General features: G+C 54.6%; 2 protein-coding genes across 6 annotated transcripts in view; both read left to right on the top strand.

The window, feature by feature from the left end:
- Positions 1 to 212: 212 nt before the first annotated feature.
- Positions 213 to 3,349, top strand: AQP10 (aquaporin 10). Its single transcript, XM_003941861.2, has 6 exons — positions 213 to 317; positions 700 to 826; positions 1,719 to 1,856; positions 1,978 to 2,096; positions 2,326 to 2,543; positions 3,019 to 3,349. The coding sequence occupies exons 1-6, from the start codon at positions 213 to 215 to the stop codon at positions 3,215 to 3,217; spliced, it is 906 nt and encodes a 301-aa protein (XP_003941910.1). The 3' UTR covers positions 3,218 to 3,349.
- A 907-nt stretch (positions 3,350 to 4,256) lies between these two features.
- ATP8B2 (ATPase phospholipid transporting 8B2) overlaps positions 4,257 to 15,720 on the top strand; it is a 28,101-nt gene continuing 16,637 nt past the window's right edge. The window contains exons 1-11 of one of the 5 annotated variants that reach the window (XM_074390081.1): positions 4,257 to 4,435; positions 6,815 to 6,882; positions 9,089 to 9,147; positions 9,502 to 9,615; positions 9,739 to 9,837; positions 10,132 to 10,193; positions 10,294 to 10,366; positions 10,620 to 10,690; positions 11,273 to 11,352; positions 12,593 to 12,751; positions 14,265 to 14,353. In XM_074390081.1, the coding sequence (XP_074246182.1) occupies positions 6,852 to 6,882; positions 9,089 to 9,147; positions 9,502 to 9,615; positions 9,739 to 9,837; positions 10,132 to 10,193; positions 10,294 to 10,366; positions 10,620 to 10,690; positions 11,273 to 11,352; positions 12,593 to 12,751; positions 14,265 to 14,353 (837 nt within the window). In that variant the 5' untranslated portion in view covers positions 4,257 to 4,435; positions 6,815 to 6,851. Of the gene's footprint in view, positions 4,436 to 6,814; positions 6,883 to 7,422; positions 7,793 to 9,088; positions 9,148 to 9,501; positions 9,616 to 9,738; positions 9,838 to 10,091; positions 10,194 to 10,293; positions 10,367 to 10,619; positions 10,691 to 11,272; positions 11,353 to 12,592; positions 12,752 to 14,264; positions 14,354 to 15,720 lie in introns of those variants that run through there. The other 4 variants (XM_074390080.1, XM_074390078.1, XM_074390079.1 and 1 more) reach the window with 4 other exon arrangements.

The raw sequence follows: 15,720 nt of genomic DNA, 5'->3' as shown, positions 1-15,720 counted from the left end.
GGCTCTGTGCTCATAGCCCGCTCCCAGACATTCTTCTGTTATCTCTCTGTTTCCCAGCCTACACACGTGCATAGACAGTAGCCGCTGTTCAGTCATTGAGCTAATGGTTTTAAAGTCTCCTCCTTATCTTGGCTGGGGGCAGGCGGTGGCCGTGCAGCGGCAGTGTGCCTATGCAGACAGAGGGAGAGTGAGCAGCACAGGGTGTTTCCACCATGGTCTTCACTCAGGCCCGGGCTGAAGTCAGGGGCCACCTCCGGATACGCAGCCTCCTGGCCCGGCAGTGCCTGGCAGAGTTTCTGGGTGTGTTTGTGCTCATGGTAGGTCGGGTAACTGGGGGAGGGAAGAAGGGAGGTGGGCAAAAGTTCCTGGCTCCTTCTGGTGTCCTTATCTCTTTCTCTTGGTGTCCCCCTCCTGCCAACTCCCAATCGCTTTTATTTTCATCCTCTCATCTCTCCTAACTTCCTTTCCTCTTCTGCTTCATCTTTCTTATTCTTGTCATTTTTCTTCTTTTCTTCCCACATGCTTTCCGTCTCTTCTTCCTCCACTGTCCCCATATCTCTTCCCTCCCCTCCTGCTTTTCTCCCTCCCGTGCCTGTCTTCCGAGCCCCTTCGTCTCCTGGGCTGCTCCCCTGGCCTTCCCCACCTTCTCCCTGCCGGTCTCCGCGGCTCCCTGTTCCTCATCCCCCCTCTTCTCCCCAGCTCCTCACCCAAGGAGCTGTGGCCCAGGCTGTCACCAGTGGAGAAGCCAAAGGCAACTTCTTCACCATGTTTCTGGCTGGCTCTCTGGCCGTCACGATAGCCATCTACGTGGGTGGTAATGTCTCAGGTGAGGAGGGAGGGGTCTGGTCATCGGAGCAGTGGGACGTGCATGTGAGCATGTCTGTCTGGTGACGGTGGAAAGGCAAATCCTTCTGTGACTCATGGACATTATCTCCTTGGCTTGAGCAGTGCCCCAGACCGAGATAAGCCTTTGGCCCCACCAGCCCATCCCCTTTCTGTATCTCTCCATCCCTCTTCCTCACACGAATGCTTGGCTCACCTAGGTAGACATCTATGGCAGGCACAGTGGGCTATCATTTTGTGTTACCCACCCGAAGCCCTCTGGGGGCTCATCTCTGCTCAGGACCTCTCCTGCTTGTCCGATGATACATAGTGCCTTGGTGTGCCTGGCTGGAGCCTTGAGACATAGTGTGTTGCTGCAGATAAAGCAGACGGACCTAGGTTCCAACCTTGGATTCACAGTGTCTTCTTCCTTTTTTTTGAGATGGAGTTTTACTCTGTTGCCCAGGCTGAAGTGTAGCGATGTGATGTCTGTTCACTGCAAACTCTCCCTCCTGGGTTTAAGCAATTCTCCTCCCTCAGCATCCCAAATAGCTGGGATTACAAGTGCCTGCCACCACACCTGGCTAATTTTTGTGTATTTAGTGGAGATGGGTTTTAACCAGTTGGCTGGGCTGGTCTCAAACTCCTGATCTCAAGTGATCCACCTGCCTCGGCCTCCCAAAGTGCTGTGATTACAGGCGTGAGCCACGGTGCCCAGCCCACAGCGTGACTTTGATAAACTGCCTAACATTCTGGAGCCTCAACTTCCTAAGCTGTGTGATGGAAATTATACTACCTCCCTTAAGGGCTGTAGGAAGAAGCGGCAGTGTGGTCTGGTGACAATGCGTGGCAGTGACACTTAACAGATGCTGTATTTCTTTCCTTGATCCTTGAAGGGGCCCACCTGAATCCAGCCTTCTCCCTGGCCATGTGCCTCCTTGGACGCTTCCCCTGGGTCAAGCTCCCTATTTACATCTTGGTGCAGCTGTTGTCGGCTTTCTGTGCTTCGGGAGCCACCTATGTTCTCTACTATGGTGACAGAGGGAACAGAGGGAGCCGTGCCTTGGGAGCACCTGTGGGTGGGCAGGGATGCCTCCCAATGGTTTTGGATGAACAAGCAAAGAGGGAAATCCTGGGTGTTCCCATCATCCGCAGATGCCCTGCAGAACTATACAGGTGGGAACCTGACAGTGACTGGCCCCAAGGAGACAGCCTCTATTTTTGCCACCTATCCTGCCCCCTATCTGTCCCTGAACAATGGCTTCCTGGATCAGGTAGGTGTGAGGGGGAGGTCTGGGGACCCAACTTTCGCCCTGCTCCTTGGGACCCCAGCCCATTGTTCAGTCTCTGGGTAGAGCGTAGGTTGGTTCTATCTCAGCGCCCCCTACCATCTCCAACTGCCTGTGTTGTACAAAGCTAGACGACATGGAGCATTTGGATGACAGAGGGCAGATGGAGCACGTGGAAGCTGACAGGGACCCCTCTACCTCTGTTGACTCCAAGGTTCTGGGCACCGGCATGCTGATTGTGGGGCTCTTGGCCATCCTGGACAGACGGAACAAGGGAGTCCCTGCGGGTCTGGAGCCTGTGGTGGTGGGGATGCTGGTCTTGGCCATCGGGTTATCCATGGGTGCCAACTGTGGGTATCCACTCAACCCAGCCCGGGACCTGGGCCCACGTCTCTTCACCTACGTGGCTGGCTGGGGTCCTGAAGTCTTCAGGTGGGAGAGACCTTCTCCTCTGGTGCTGGCCTCCACTCACCTTCCTCTGCTAAGGGCTCTGTCCCTGGGTCCCCAAAGTCTGTCTTTAAATAGCTCTCTTGGCCTCTTAGGACAATGTTCTTTCTCCAAGTCACATGCTCCCTCTTCCTCCCTTGCTTCCCTCCCCACTTTTCACTGACACAGTAAGATTTAGAGGTTGTGTTCTTGAGCATGCCATATTACCTCTGTGCACATTAGAGACTTCATCAGCAAAATTAATATATTCAGATCACTCCTTAAGGCAAGAGGCTGGATAGAGCTCTCCTGGGGTTCCCTCTTCTAAATACTATGCTTTGGTGCCAAGGCAATCCTCTTCCTGGTGTCTACCACTCTGGGAACAACTTTAGGGCACTCTCTTGCTACTGCCCCTGGTCCTTGGAGAGGGGGAGGCTAAGGGAGTCACTCCTGATACCTTCCTATTGTCCTTCTTTTGCAGTGCTGGTAATGGCTGGTGGTGGGTGCCTGTGGTGGCCCCTATGGTGGGGGCCACCCTTGGCACAGCCACTTACCAGCTGTTGGTGGCTCTGCACCATCCTGAGGACCCAGAGCCAGTTCAACATCTGGTGTCTGACCAACGTCAAGCCTCAGAGTTGGAATCTCCTGCCTCAGCTCAGATGCTGGAGTGTAAGCTATGATTAGGCCAATCCTCACTTCCCTCGTGGACCCTGGAGCCAGCCACTGACCCCGCCTGGGAGCAACAGTTATTCTTCCTCCTTGTTCACGTGCCAGAACCTGGGAGGCTTCCCGTTTACCCACATGGCACCCCTTCCTCCTAAGAAGGATCCTGGACAGGGAGAAGTGGAGGAGGATAAGGTACCGGGACTCAGGCTTCTCATCCCCCTCCTCCCGCAAAGCGGTTTTCTGACCCTCCTTGGCCTATTGGAACGTAATGACTCGAGGTAGCCGCTAGAGGGTGCGCACCCGGACGCTGGACGGGGACGGCTGTGGGCATCCGCAGGGTGGAGGGGGCCACCATCCAGGGTAGGGCACAACCCTGGGGACTGCCCTCCACAGCCTGTCCCGACTGCCGACTCCCGGCTCTCATCGCCTCGGCGCCTCCCGCCTTCACCCTCTCGGGAAGCCTCCCGCAGCGGGTAGTTAGGGGTGGGGAGGCCGCCTCCACCTAGGGGGCGTGGTGGGGGCGGAGGGAGGGAGGGCGGCGGGGCGCAGAGACCGAGAGCAAGGCGGGGAAACTGAGGCACGGTTCCTCGACATCTCGGTGCGGGGTCGTTCATTCAAGGAGAGTGAGATACAAGGAGATGAGGCAGGGCGAGGAGGAGGGGTGAAGGAACAGAGGGCGGACGGCTCCGAGGAGCGAGAGTCGGGGGCTGAGGGCAACCTGGCGCCGGGGAGAATTCTGGTTGTTCTCCACTTCTGCAGCTCTCCCGCCGCTCCCTGCAGAGGAGGCTCGTTTTGCAGAGAAGGCAGTGTTCCTCTATTCCCGTCTTCCAAATTAAAAAAAACCCTCTGAGCGATCTAGCCTCCCGAATTGTTTTTTCTTTTAAGATGCAGATGGACGTGCGTGTAGAGGGGATCCCAGCCCGGCCACGCCAAGCCTCGGAAGGGCTAAGACCCTCCCCTTGCCCCGCACAAAGATGGCCGCTCCCTCCTCCCAGATCCGTCTCCCCTCCCCAAAACCCCCTCCCGCCCCCCGGCCCCGCCGCCAGCGCCGTCACTTCCGCCCCGCCGTGGCCGAAACTGACACAAAGTAGCGGGCCGAGGCCCCGGGGGAGCGGGGCCGCAGCTGGGGGGGGCGGGAGCCCGCGGGGAGCCGAGCCGAGCGCCCCCCGCCCCAGCCCCCGGCATGGGCAGGACGGGGCCGCCGGGGCGGGCGCCGAGCGCTGAGCGCTGAGGTGAGGCGAGGCGAGGCGGGGGCGCCCGGCAGCGCGGGGCCGGGAGGGCAGAGGGATGCGGCGGCGGCCGCGGGGCTGGAGGGGCCCGGGAGCGGGTGTGGACGGGGGAGCACCGGGGACCGGGAGTCGGGAGCTGCGGCCAGACGGGGCGGGGGCGGCGGCCGACCGGAGAGCAGGGGCTGTCGGGTGCCCGGGGACGGGGCAGAGCGGGGGACTGTGTGCTGGGTGGGAGGATGGGGTGCCGAAGGGGCGCGTGGAGAGCAGGAGAGCGGCGCGAGTGCCCAGGGGCATCTCGTGCAGGCTCAGCCGAGGGAGACCCGCCCAGAGAGTTGTGGGGCGAGAGGAGTAGCGGGGACCCGAGGGTTCGGCGCCTGGAGAGGGGAGTTTGGGCTGGTAGGCTTTGTCTTTCCAAGGTGGAGGTCTGTCTCTGCCTGAGGAAAACCGAGTGTGTCAGGAGGGGCGGTAGCTCCGGGAGATGATCGCTGTGCCCTGAGTTCTGTCCTCGGTGCGGGAAGGTGGCCAGTGACCTGGGGGTCTTCCATTTCCTCCCGTTTCCCTGACCTGCCAGCCTCCTCTGAAAGAAGTGGCCAGCCTTTGGGGCTCTTGGTTGGAAGGAAGCGGAGACCGGACCTATAGGAGGAGCTGTTTTCCTCCACGGAGCCTTGCCTCCTTGCCGGGGCTGGCTATTTTTATCCCAAATGTGGCCGAGAGGGGGCTGGGGCACGGTGACGGGGCAGGGCAACGTGGCTGAGGAGCCTGACCTGTTCAGAAAACCCAGGCTGTGTGAGACTGAGAGGGAAAAGTGAGGGTGATCCCTGTTCCCAGGTCTCCTCCCTTTCCCTTGGAATCAGGGCTCCCCAACCCCCCCAGAGGGGATGAGGTCTAGGGCCAAGCCTGCTTCCAGTCTCCCCAGGGTCTCAGAGGTAAAACAACTTTCCTGGTCCATATCCAGACTCCTGGCTCCTGAGGGCGTGTGCAGCTCCTACCTTAACTCTTTCATGGGCCTCAAACTCAGATCTTCAGGCTGATAGTGTTTCTTGCTCCCTCCCTCCTCAAGGGCGGGGCTGCCTGTAGAACTCGGATGCCCACCCTTGCATCCTTTAACCTCTCCCTGCGCTCCCCACCCTCCTGTGACTCATACTCAGACTGGGTGGAGACCCTGGCAGGGGGCCCTGGGGGAGGGCTTGGCATCTCTAAAATGTGGATGAGGTTTTTCTTCCTGAGCCAGGCACCCTCGCCTGCCTCGGAGGAGAGGGTCAGGGATGAAAAGGACTTCTGGCTTTCAGGGTTGCCTGACCTGGCGTTGAGGGTGGGATCTGAGCTGGCGAAGGGGGAACTGCCGTGGGTGACTGGGTCATGGACAGAGTCTGTAATTATAGAGGTTGGCCAGACAGGCAATTAGTATCTCTTGGGGCTGACAGGCTGGTGGGGTGTGACTGGTAGGCTGGAGGCAGGGGGAACCAGAGGATGACGAGGTGAAAGGCCTTCCACTCAGACAAAGAAAGAGGAGGTGACTGACTGGCAGTTTCCTTTGGGCCAGGCTGGGGAATAAGGATGAGGCTCTGTGACCCTGTCGTGTAAGGCCAGGCCTTGAAGCTTTCTGGGCGAAAGAAAGGACATGGGAAGGTGGAGCAGGCAGAGACCTGTCTCACTGGCGCTCCCTGAGCCCGCCCCAGTGCCATGCTGACTGGACTAGGCTTTCGGTGGGAGAGAAGGAGGGGCAAACTCCCCAATAGGTTTGGGCAGATCCCTCTGCCAGCCCAGAAAGGTGGCTGACCCAGGCTGAGAGGAAGCTGTTTGGGGACTGTCTGTGCAGAAAGTGACGGCCATGCCTCTAATGTGAGCTCCCCCTGGAGGAGGTGATAATGGAAGCCCCAGTAATGGGGGGTGGGATGAGGAAGAGCTTGTAAGTCTTTCGAGAAGGGTGGAGCCTGCCCGCCCTGTTTCCTGATGCCCTGCCAGGTGTTTCCTGGCTTATGTTCCCTCCACCCCCCCCCTTTGGGGAAACTGCTTTCTAGTAAGCACAAGCACTACTCATTGCCACCAGAACACCTGGGAGCCTCCGTTGTCCCTGGGATGGATACCTTTAGAGCTGTGCCCCTTTTTTCAATATCTGGCCTCTTCTTTCCCTACAGGCCTTGGCTTCTGTAAAGTCTCAGCCCCCCCTGTCACCCAAGGCAGGGGTATGATGAGAGGTGGTGGGGGAGGCCCCTCTTTCCCAGGGACCCATCAGGGCAGTAAGAGGAGAGACTGGGAGGAGGAGGCTGGGGGAGGGGCAAGGTCAGAGCTGGAGAAGAGGGTCTTCAAAAGGGATCTCATGAGGGGAGGGAAGAGTTACCATCAGCTTCCTGATCTCATTCATCTGTCACCTTCTTGCAGGGTCTCCCATGGGATTGCTGGGACCTTGCTGGGTGAGATGGCACTGTGTGCAAAAAAGCGCCCCCCAGGTAAGACAGGCAAGGAGGGGAGATCCCGGGAACCATCAAGAGTGGGTGTTATGGCTCAGGGAGTAAAGAGAGAAGGGACAACTGGTATGGATCTGAGGGAGGGTATAGCTTACAGCCCCTATCCAGCTTGGAGGGAGCCTAGGAAACCGAATTCTTCCGCTTGATTCTAAAGCTCGGTTACCTGCCAGGACGGCGCTGAGCACCAGCTCCCTCCCACCATCCTGTCCCGAAACATCTGCAGTCTTGGGGCACCTGCAGCTCCTGCTCTCTAGCCTCGGGAGCTGTGTTCTCATCTCTGCTCGGTCCTTTCACCCACTCCCTGCCCCCCTCATTTTTCCATCCACCCGTCCTCCTGGTTTTCCCGCGGGCGGGGGTGTGTGCGCGTGAAAGCGGTTGCCCCCGACAACGCTGGCAGTCCGCATTGGCCCGGCCCCGCATTGGCCAGGCCCGGGGGTGGGAGGGAAGGCGGGGCTCGCGCGCGAGCTTTCGCCTACGCGGCGCGCTGGCAGGCTGCGGTCCCTGCAGTTGGGGAGCGGGCGGGGGCGGAGCCCTGGGCGTGCTCGGCGCGTCCGGGGCCACTCAGCGCACGCCGGCGTCCTCTAGGGGGAATGGGGGGCGGCGACAGCGCAGCTGAGCTCGCGGCGTCCCCGAGCACCCGCGGCTGGGAGGATGGCCTGGGCTGCGAGTGGGGCGCGCGCCCGACGGCCGGGGCTCCCCTCTGAGCGGCCGCGGCTCCTGCACCTCCCCGGAGGGCTGCCCCTTCGATGCCGCTAAGGCCAAGGACATATAGACGGTCTGCCGTCCCCCACTCAAACCGGGATCATGACGGTCCCCAAGGAGATGCCCGAGAAGTGGGCTCGGGCCCGGCCACCTCCCTCTTGGAGCCGAAAGAAGCCCTCTTGGGGGACAGGTAACGGGAGGCAGCGCCTGGCCTCCAATTATTTCCCCCTTCCAATCCCCACATTCACTTGTCCCCAGCCTCCCCCTACCTTCTCGGATCCTCTTGCCAGACCCAGAGATTCCTGGCTCCGAAGGGTCCAGTTCCTACCATCTTCCTTTGCATGGTCTTTGGTGATTGCGCAGGGGACTCAGCCCAAGGGAACCCCTCTAGGGAAGTTTTTGGGAGTGAAGTGGCTTGGTAGGCAGGGGGCACTGTGGCCTGGGGTTTTGTTACTGCAGTGTGCTCTGCAGGGGTCCTGGGGTGTGTGGAAAAGGTTCTGGAATGCTGTCTTTGGCTCCTGGACAGGTTTAAGGCATTAGGTTTACTGCCTAACCAAGTTACCCCCTTTTGCAGCATGAGGTCATGGTGACCCCCCAGGAGATGGGCTGGGGAATCCATGATAGGACAGGTCCTTGTTCTGGGACATGAATTTGGTGCCTGCAGTCCCAGACCTGCAGAGGTTTGGGATAGGTTTAGCTAGGTAAGTGTCACTGAGTGACAGATGAGCCCTTTAAGGGAAATGCGTGCAGACGGCACAGGCAAGGCCCAGTTAGAGAGCAACTGTTTCAATTACATTTCATCCCTCCCTCCTCCATCTCTGTCTCAGTCTGCATGACCCATATCCCTGATCACCCCCACCTTTTCTACTTGAAGATGAGCTTTGAAATAAGGTGATGTCATTGTGGGCCAGTCAGAAGCAGCTGCTGGTGACATGTGACAAGCAGAGGCTCCTGTAGGGGGGACTGCACGTGGGGCTGGGATGCTGCCGCAGCGCAGCTCCAGGGCACAGTGACCCTCCTTCTTGCCACCTACCCTACCCTCGAAATAGGGAGAGAGCAGTACAGTGGCTAGGTCTGCAGTGGTCCCCAGGTGGGAGGCAGCTCTGTGTTTTCAGCACTACTCCTTGATTATGACGATGTATGCATTAATAATAGCAGCAAAAGGGGCTGGGGAATCCCAAGACTGTCAATGGCGAAGATTCCTCTGGAGCGGGGGCGGGGGAGACAAACTGGGTACTCCCAGTTGTAGACTTTGAAGGTTGGTGGTGAGGAAAAGAGAACACGCCTTGTCCTGTGAGTGTAACCTGGAGAGCCCTGGGTCAGGCCGCTGGTGCAAGGTTGGACCGGAGGGACGAATTTCATGACCCCTCAGTTGTGGAGCGAACTCCTTAAAACGATATTCTGTGGAAAAAACCAGGGAACCCTCACAGAGTGTTGGTCCAGACCTCAGTTTGCTCCTCCTGACTGCAGCATCATTTTGTTGCAGAAGAAGAAAGGAGGGCGCGGGCTAATGACCGAGAATACAATGAGAAATTCCAGTATGCGGTAAGTGACTCCAGACCACCTGTTCCTTCTCTCTGATTGGAGAGGGGAAAGGGGCAAGGACAGCCGACGCTGGGACTGAGGGCTGCCTGGGAAGAGCGCTTGGGAGAGGGGACGGCAACCTCTTCAGCCACTCTCCATCTGCTACTGTGCTGAATTTTTCATGCCTTCACCTGTCAGTGAAGCAGAATACATTGACCCCTTGAGACTCCCTTCTCCTCTTTCCCCCTCTCACACCCGTTACTGCTGGCTTTTGGGGCAGAGATCTGGGGAAGTATAAAGATGGTGAGGCAGCTTCAGTCTGGTTCTGGGTTGGGGCTGGAGGCTGCTCATTTATCTTCTCTCCTACTGCCATAGAGTAACTGCATCAAGACCTCCAAATACAATATTCTCACCTTCCTGCCTGTCAACCTCTTTGAGCAGTTCCAGGAAGTTGCCAATACGTACTTCCTGTTCCTCCTCATTCTGCAGGTAGGTGACCCATACATAGTAGATCTTTTGCAGCTCCCCAAACTGAATAAAGTCAGGAAAGAGGAAGGGGAAGGAAGGCATCAGATGGGGTTTCGGAGGCATGCTTCTCTTTCTTCCTTTCAGTTGATCCCACAGATCTCTTCCCTGTCCTGGTTCACCACCATTGTGCCTTTGGTTCTCGTCCTCACCATCACAGCTGTTAAAGATGCCACTGATGACTATGTGAGTTGTTTTCATTCCTCTATTTTGTCCCAGTCACCCACCATTACTCCCACGCCCACCCCCAACTCCCAGCCACCTTCATCCAGCACAGTTTTTTGGTTTTCTTGACATCCCTTACCCGGTCCGGCTAGATCCATGGTGTCTTTTTGCTCTGGGGGCGGGGAGGGTAAAGGAGAGAACTGGTTTGTGATGGGGTGTGTATGAGGTGTTAATCTGCGTGCTCTGAGTTCTGCTGATCAGCGAATTCCTTCCAGGCAGGGAATGGTGTCTTACCTTTTACAGTTTTCTTCTCAGTTCCGCCACAAGAGTGATAACCAGGTGAATAACCGCCAGTCTCAGGTGCTGATCAATGGAATGTGAGTGCCTGCTGGAGACGAGGGCTCTGGGGAGGAATGGGGTCCCCTGGGAGCCTCTGTAGCTCCTGACAGCCTCTTCACTGTCTTCTCGTTGCCTCAGCCTCCAGCAGGAGCAGTGGATGAATGTCTGTGTTGGTGATATTATCAAGCTAGAAAATAACCAGTTCGTGGCGGTAAGGGACAGGGTACCCCTCTAGGCCTATAGCGTTCTTCCTCTTCTTTGTCAAATAGGGATGAAGCTTTCCTGATTTACTGTTGCCTCTTAAACCCCCACCCACCCACGGCAGGAAACTTTCTCACGTCAGGGGCCACTGATGCACCTAGAACTAAGCAGACCAAGAATACTTAGTGGAAGGAGCCATCATCACAGCCCACTGGGGGTGGAGGTTTGCATATTTGGACTTCTCATTAGGTTTTTCTCTCTAGGCGGATCTCCTCCTCCTTTCCAGCAGTGAGCCCCACGGGCTGTGTTACATAGAGACAGCAGAACTGGATGGGTAAGCGGCATGCTCCGTGTCAGCCCTCCCCTTCTGTCTCTTTGGAGGTAAAAAGGTTGTCTTTGAACTAGGTTCTTAGGTCTGGGCTCTGTCTGAATTTGGCAAACTTAGGGGTAAAAAAGGCTTCGGATGTATGAAGTATTATTCAACCAGTAATTGCTGGGCTAAGCAGCTATGCCCCATGCTTACGTGTCCTTGGGTAGAATTTAGAGGCTGGGGAAGGCTGGGGCATGGTGGCTCACTCCTGTAAATCCCAGCACTTTGGGAGGCCAGTGTGGGAGGATTGCTTGAGCCCAGGAGTTTGAGACCAGCCTGGGCAAGATGGTGAGACCTCGTCTCTATTTAAAAAAAAAAAAAATTTAAAAAGTTAAAAAATTAGTTGGGCATGATACTTTTAGTGCCTGTAATCCCAGCTACCTGGGAGGCTGAGGTGGAAGGAACATTTGAGCCTGGGAGTTGGAGGCTTCAGTATGATTGTGCCACTGCACTCCAACTTGGGCAACAGAGTGATCTATTAAAAAAAAAAAAAAAACATTTAGAGGATGAGGAAGGAGTGGGGACTCAGGGATACTGTCCTTCCAGCGAGACCAACATGAAAGTACGTCAGGCGATTCCAGTCACTTCAGAATTGGGAGACATCAGTAAGCTTGCCAAGTTTGATGGTGAGTAATCTTTGGAGGAGTAGCCTGGAGGTAGGGGGGCGCTGGGTTTTGTTTGGGGGGAGTTAAATGATACCTTTTCCTTTGGGCTTTTTGTTGTTACGATTATACAACTCCCAGGACGGTTTCCGGGAGGGGAGTGTTGATAATGTCATGTGGCTACCTCTTAGTTGTAAGCTGACGATTATTTCAAGGGAACTTTGTGGCTGATACCACCCCATGTGCTTTGCATGCTGAGAGAAATTCAGCTTATTCTTTTTGCTTATTAGCTTGGAATAATAATATATGCTCCTATAAGACAAACCGTACAGAATATATAAGAAAAAGTTTAATAGAGGCCGGTACTATGGCTTGCACCTGTAATCTCAGCACTTTGGGAGGCTGAGGTGGGCAGATTGCTTGAGGCCAGGAGTTTGAGACCAGACTGGCCAACATGGTGAAACCTTGTTTCTACTAAAAATATAAAAATTAGACCATGCATGATGGTGGGCACCCGTAGTCCCAGCTACTCGAGAGGCTGAGGCAGGAGAATCGCTTGAACCTGGGAGGTAGAGTTTGCAGTGAGCCGAGATTGTACCACTGCACTCCAGCCTGTGCAACAGAGTGAGATTGTCTCAAAAAAAAGAAGAAGAAAAAAAAGCAAATAGCTTTTCTTTTCCTCTTCCTCTACCCTGCATAGGTAGCCACAATAACTGATAGTCAGTGTGTGTTCATCCACACTTTTTCATATATGTTTATACAAGCATATATTAGGTTATGCTGCTACTGTTTTTTTTTTTTTTTTTGAGACCGAGACTTACTCTGTCGCCCAGGCTGGAGTGCAGTCGTGTGATCTTGGCTCACTGCAACCTCCACCTCCCAGGTTCAAGTGATTCTCATGTCTCAGCCTCCTGAGTAGCTGGAATTACAGGCCCACACCACCATGCCTGGCTAATTTTTTTATTTTTAGTAGATACAGGGTTTCACCATGTTGGCCAGGCTGGTCTCGAACTCCTGACCTCAAGTGATCCGCCCGCCTTGACCTCCCAAAGTGCTGGGATGACAGGCGTGAGCCACCACACCCGACCTGCTTCATTATTTTCCTGAAGAGTTGCATCAGCTCGCACTCCCAGCAGCAGCATATAGATGGGCCCTTGTCCTTGCGTCCTCTCCCTCAGCTCATTTTCTCTTTGTTCCGTGGTCTTGTGATCAGGCTGTAGACTGGAGCAGTACTTGAGCAGTGAAATTCTTGTCTTCCATTCAGGTGAAGTGATCTGTGAACCTCCCAACAACAAACTGGACAAATTCAGCGGAACCCTCTACTGGAAGGAAAACAAGTTCCCCCTGAGCAACCAGAACATGCTGCTGCGGGGCTGTGTGCTGCGAAACACCGAGTGGTGCTTCGGGCTGGTCATCTTTGCAGGTGAGCCTCCTAGCATCCAAAGAAAGAAGGGTAAGAGCAACTCAGCCAGCCCTCCCTCAGGAGTATGGGATGAGGTGGGAGAATACCTAAGGTAAAAAGCCTCCAGGTCTCCATACAGGCTTCTTACCCAGCCAGTGTCTCTATTCCACCCTGATGTCCAGAGTCCTCAAAGTTGGTAAGAGTAGGGATGAGCGACTTTTTTTTTTTTTTTTTGATGGTACTTTAGGCTCTGGGGTACATGTGCACATCCTGCATCCTGCCGGACTGCTGCATAAGTACATACATGCCACACACCTCTCCCCCGGGATGAGCTACTTTTAACATACCAGAAAGCTTACTGTAAATTATCTATTTACCCAGGCTGGGCCTCAACAAGCCAACAAAAATGCCAAGCTACGGTAATGTTCACTATCTCACATAGATTGCCTTTTTTTTTTTTTTTTTTTTTTTGAGACGGAGTTTCGCTCTTGTTGCCCAGGCTGGAGTGCAATGGCGCGATCTCGGCTCACCGCAACCTCCGCCTCCTGGGTTCAGGCAATTCTCCTGCCTCAGCCTCCTGAGTAGCTGGGACTACAGGCAAAGCGCCACCATGCCCAGCTAATTTTTTGTATTTTTAGTAGAGACGGGGTTTCACCATGTTGACCAGGATGGTCTCGATCTCTTGACCTCGTGATCCACCCGCCTCGGCCTCCCAAAGTGCTTGGATTACAGGCTTGAGCCACCGCGCCCGGCCGATTGCCTTTTTTTTTTAAAACTTTGGAACCAAACTGTATGTTTATAAATGTACATTGCGGCCTGGCGCGGTGGCTCAACCCTGTAATCCCAGCACTTTGGGAGGCCAAGGCGGGTGGATCACGAGGTCGAGAGATCGAGACCATCCTGGTCAACATGGTGAAACCCTGTCTCTACTAAAAATACAAAAATTAGCTGGGCATGGTGGCGCGTGCCTGTAATCCCAGCTACTCAGGAGGCTGAGGCAGGAGAACTGCCTGAACCCAGGAGGCGGAGGTTGCGGTGAGCCGAGATCGCGCCATTGCACTCCAGCCTGGGTAACAAGAGCGAAACTCCGCCTCAAAAAAATAAAAAAAATAGCCGGGCACGGTGGCTCAAGCCTGTAATCCCAGCACTTTGGGAGGCCGAGGCGGGTGGATCACGAGGTCAGGAGATCAAGACCATCCTGGTCAACATGGTGAAACCCCGTCTCTACTAAAAATACAAAAAATTAGCTGGGCATGGTGGTGCGTGCCTGTAATCCCAGCTACTCAGGAGGCAGAGGCAGGAGAATTGCCTGAACCCAGGAGGCGGAGGTTGCGGTGAACCGAGATCGTGCCATTGCACTCCAGCCTGGGTAACAAGAGCGAAACTCCGCCTCAAAAAAATAAAAAAAATAAAAAAATAAAAATAAATGTACATTGCTTCTTTTTTGAGACAGGGTCTTGTTTTGTTGCCCAGGGCAGAAGCCCAGAGGCAGATGTGTTATTTGGTTTTCCCAGCCCTTCCCATTCTTTTCTAGGTCCCGACACTAAGCTGATGCAAAACAGCGGCAGAACGAAGTTCAAAAGAACGAGTATTGATCGCCTAATGAACACCCTGGTGCTCTGGGTAAGGTGCCCGCCTCTGGTTCCCTGACTCCGCCCTCTGCTTCACCCTGGGTGGCTCCTTTTCCTTTCCTTTCTCTTCTGTGGTCAGTAAACCTTCAGGTTTGGCTTTAAAGCCACGGACAGGTCAGCTACACAAAGGCAGTGTTTATTTTAGGCTCCTTTTAGGTTGGAAGGTGTTATTTAAAAAAACTTTAGGAACGTGCGTGAATCAACAACTTAAAGCTAAAACAAATCATTCCTTCTCTGATTCCAGTTATGATGATGACTTTGTGAAGCATGTGACCTTCTGTTTGCTTTTGCCAGGGACAAGGAGGCCTTCATGGGGATGGAGAGGGAATTAAAAAAAAAATTCCATTTGGAAGAGGTTGGCAGGGTCTTTTCCCCCCAACTTCTAAGAATGAAAGATCCCAAAGGAAAAGTTTCTGTTTTAGTTTTTGGCAATTCCTGAATCCTTCTCTTGTTTAGCTAGAAATCTGAACTCCTTATTGGGCTCTCCTCCCCTTCCTGTGCCCCCACTGTCTGCTGCCTGCCCCCTACATGCCAGCTTGCAAAGGCTGGGGCCAGCCTCTGGTGAGCGGGTTTCCGCCCTGGCTTCAAAGGGTGTGCGGAAACCCAGCCGTGGGAGGTGGTTGTCTGTAGGGCTCCAGTCGCCCCCTGGTGGTCATTGGGCACCAATCTCCTATTTTGTTTCCAAGCCTCAGCAGTGGAGGCAGCTTTGGAAATAGTTGTAGGAAATTGAACAGTGGTCTGGTTTTCTTTATCAGTCTCTCCAGAGACTCCAACACTTATAAGATTTTTGACTAAACAAGAAATCTAGATGAGAGTGGGGGCTCACACCTGTAATCCCAGCACTTTGGGAGGCCAAGGTGGGAAGATCATTTGAGCCTAGGAGTTCGAGACCAGCCTGGGCACCATAGTGAGACCCTGTCTCTACAAAAAATTTAAAAATTAGCCAGGTTTGGTGGCATGCACCTGTGGTCCCAGTTATTCTGGAGGCTGAGGTGGGGGGATTGCTTGAGCCTGAGAGGTTGAGGCTGCATTGAGCCAGGATTGTGCCACTACATTCCAGCCTGGGCAACAAAGCAAGACTCTGTCTCAAAATGTACATTTATGAACATACAGTTTGTTTCCCAAGTTAAAAAAAAAAAAAAAAAAGACAATCTATGTGAGATAGTGAACATTACCGTAGCTTGGCATTTTTGTTGGCTTGTGGGGGCCCAGCCCGGGTAAATAGATAATTTACAGTAAGCTTTCTGGTATGTTAAAAGTAGCTCATCCCGGGGGGATGTGGCATGTATGTACTTATGCAGCAGTTTTACAGGATGCAGGATGTACACATGTACCCCAGAGCCTAAAGTACCATCAAAA

This window comes from Saimiri boliviensis, chromosome 19, assembly GCF_048565385.1.
Source record: "Saimiri boliviensis isolate mSaiBol1 chromosome 19, mSaiBol1.pri, whole genome shotgun sequence".
In the NCBI taxonomy this organism is placed as follows: Eukaryota; Metazoa; Chordata; class Mammalia; order Primates; family Cebidae; genus Saimiri; species Saimiri boliviensis.
The sequence above is the reverse complement of the archived record's forward strand: the minus strand, read 5'-3'. Positions and strand labels throughout refer to the sequence as shown.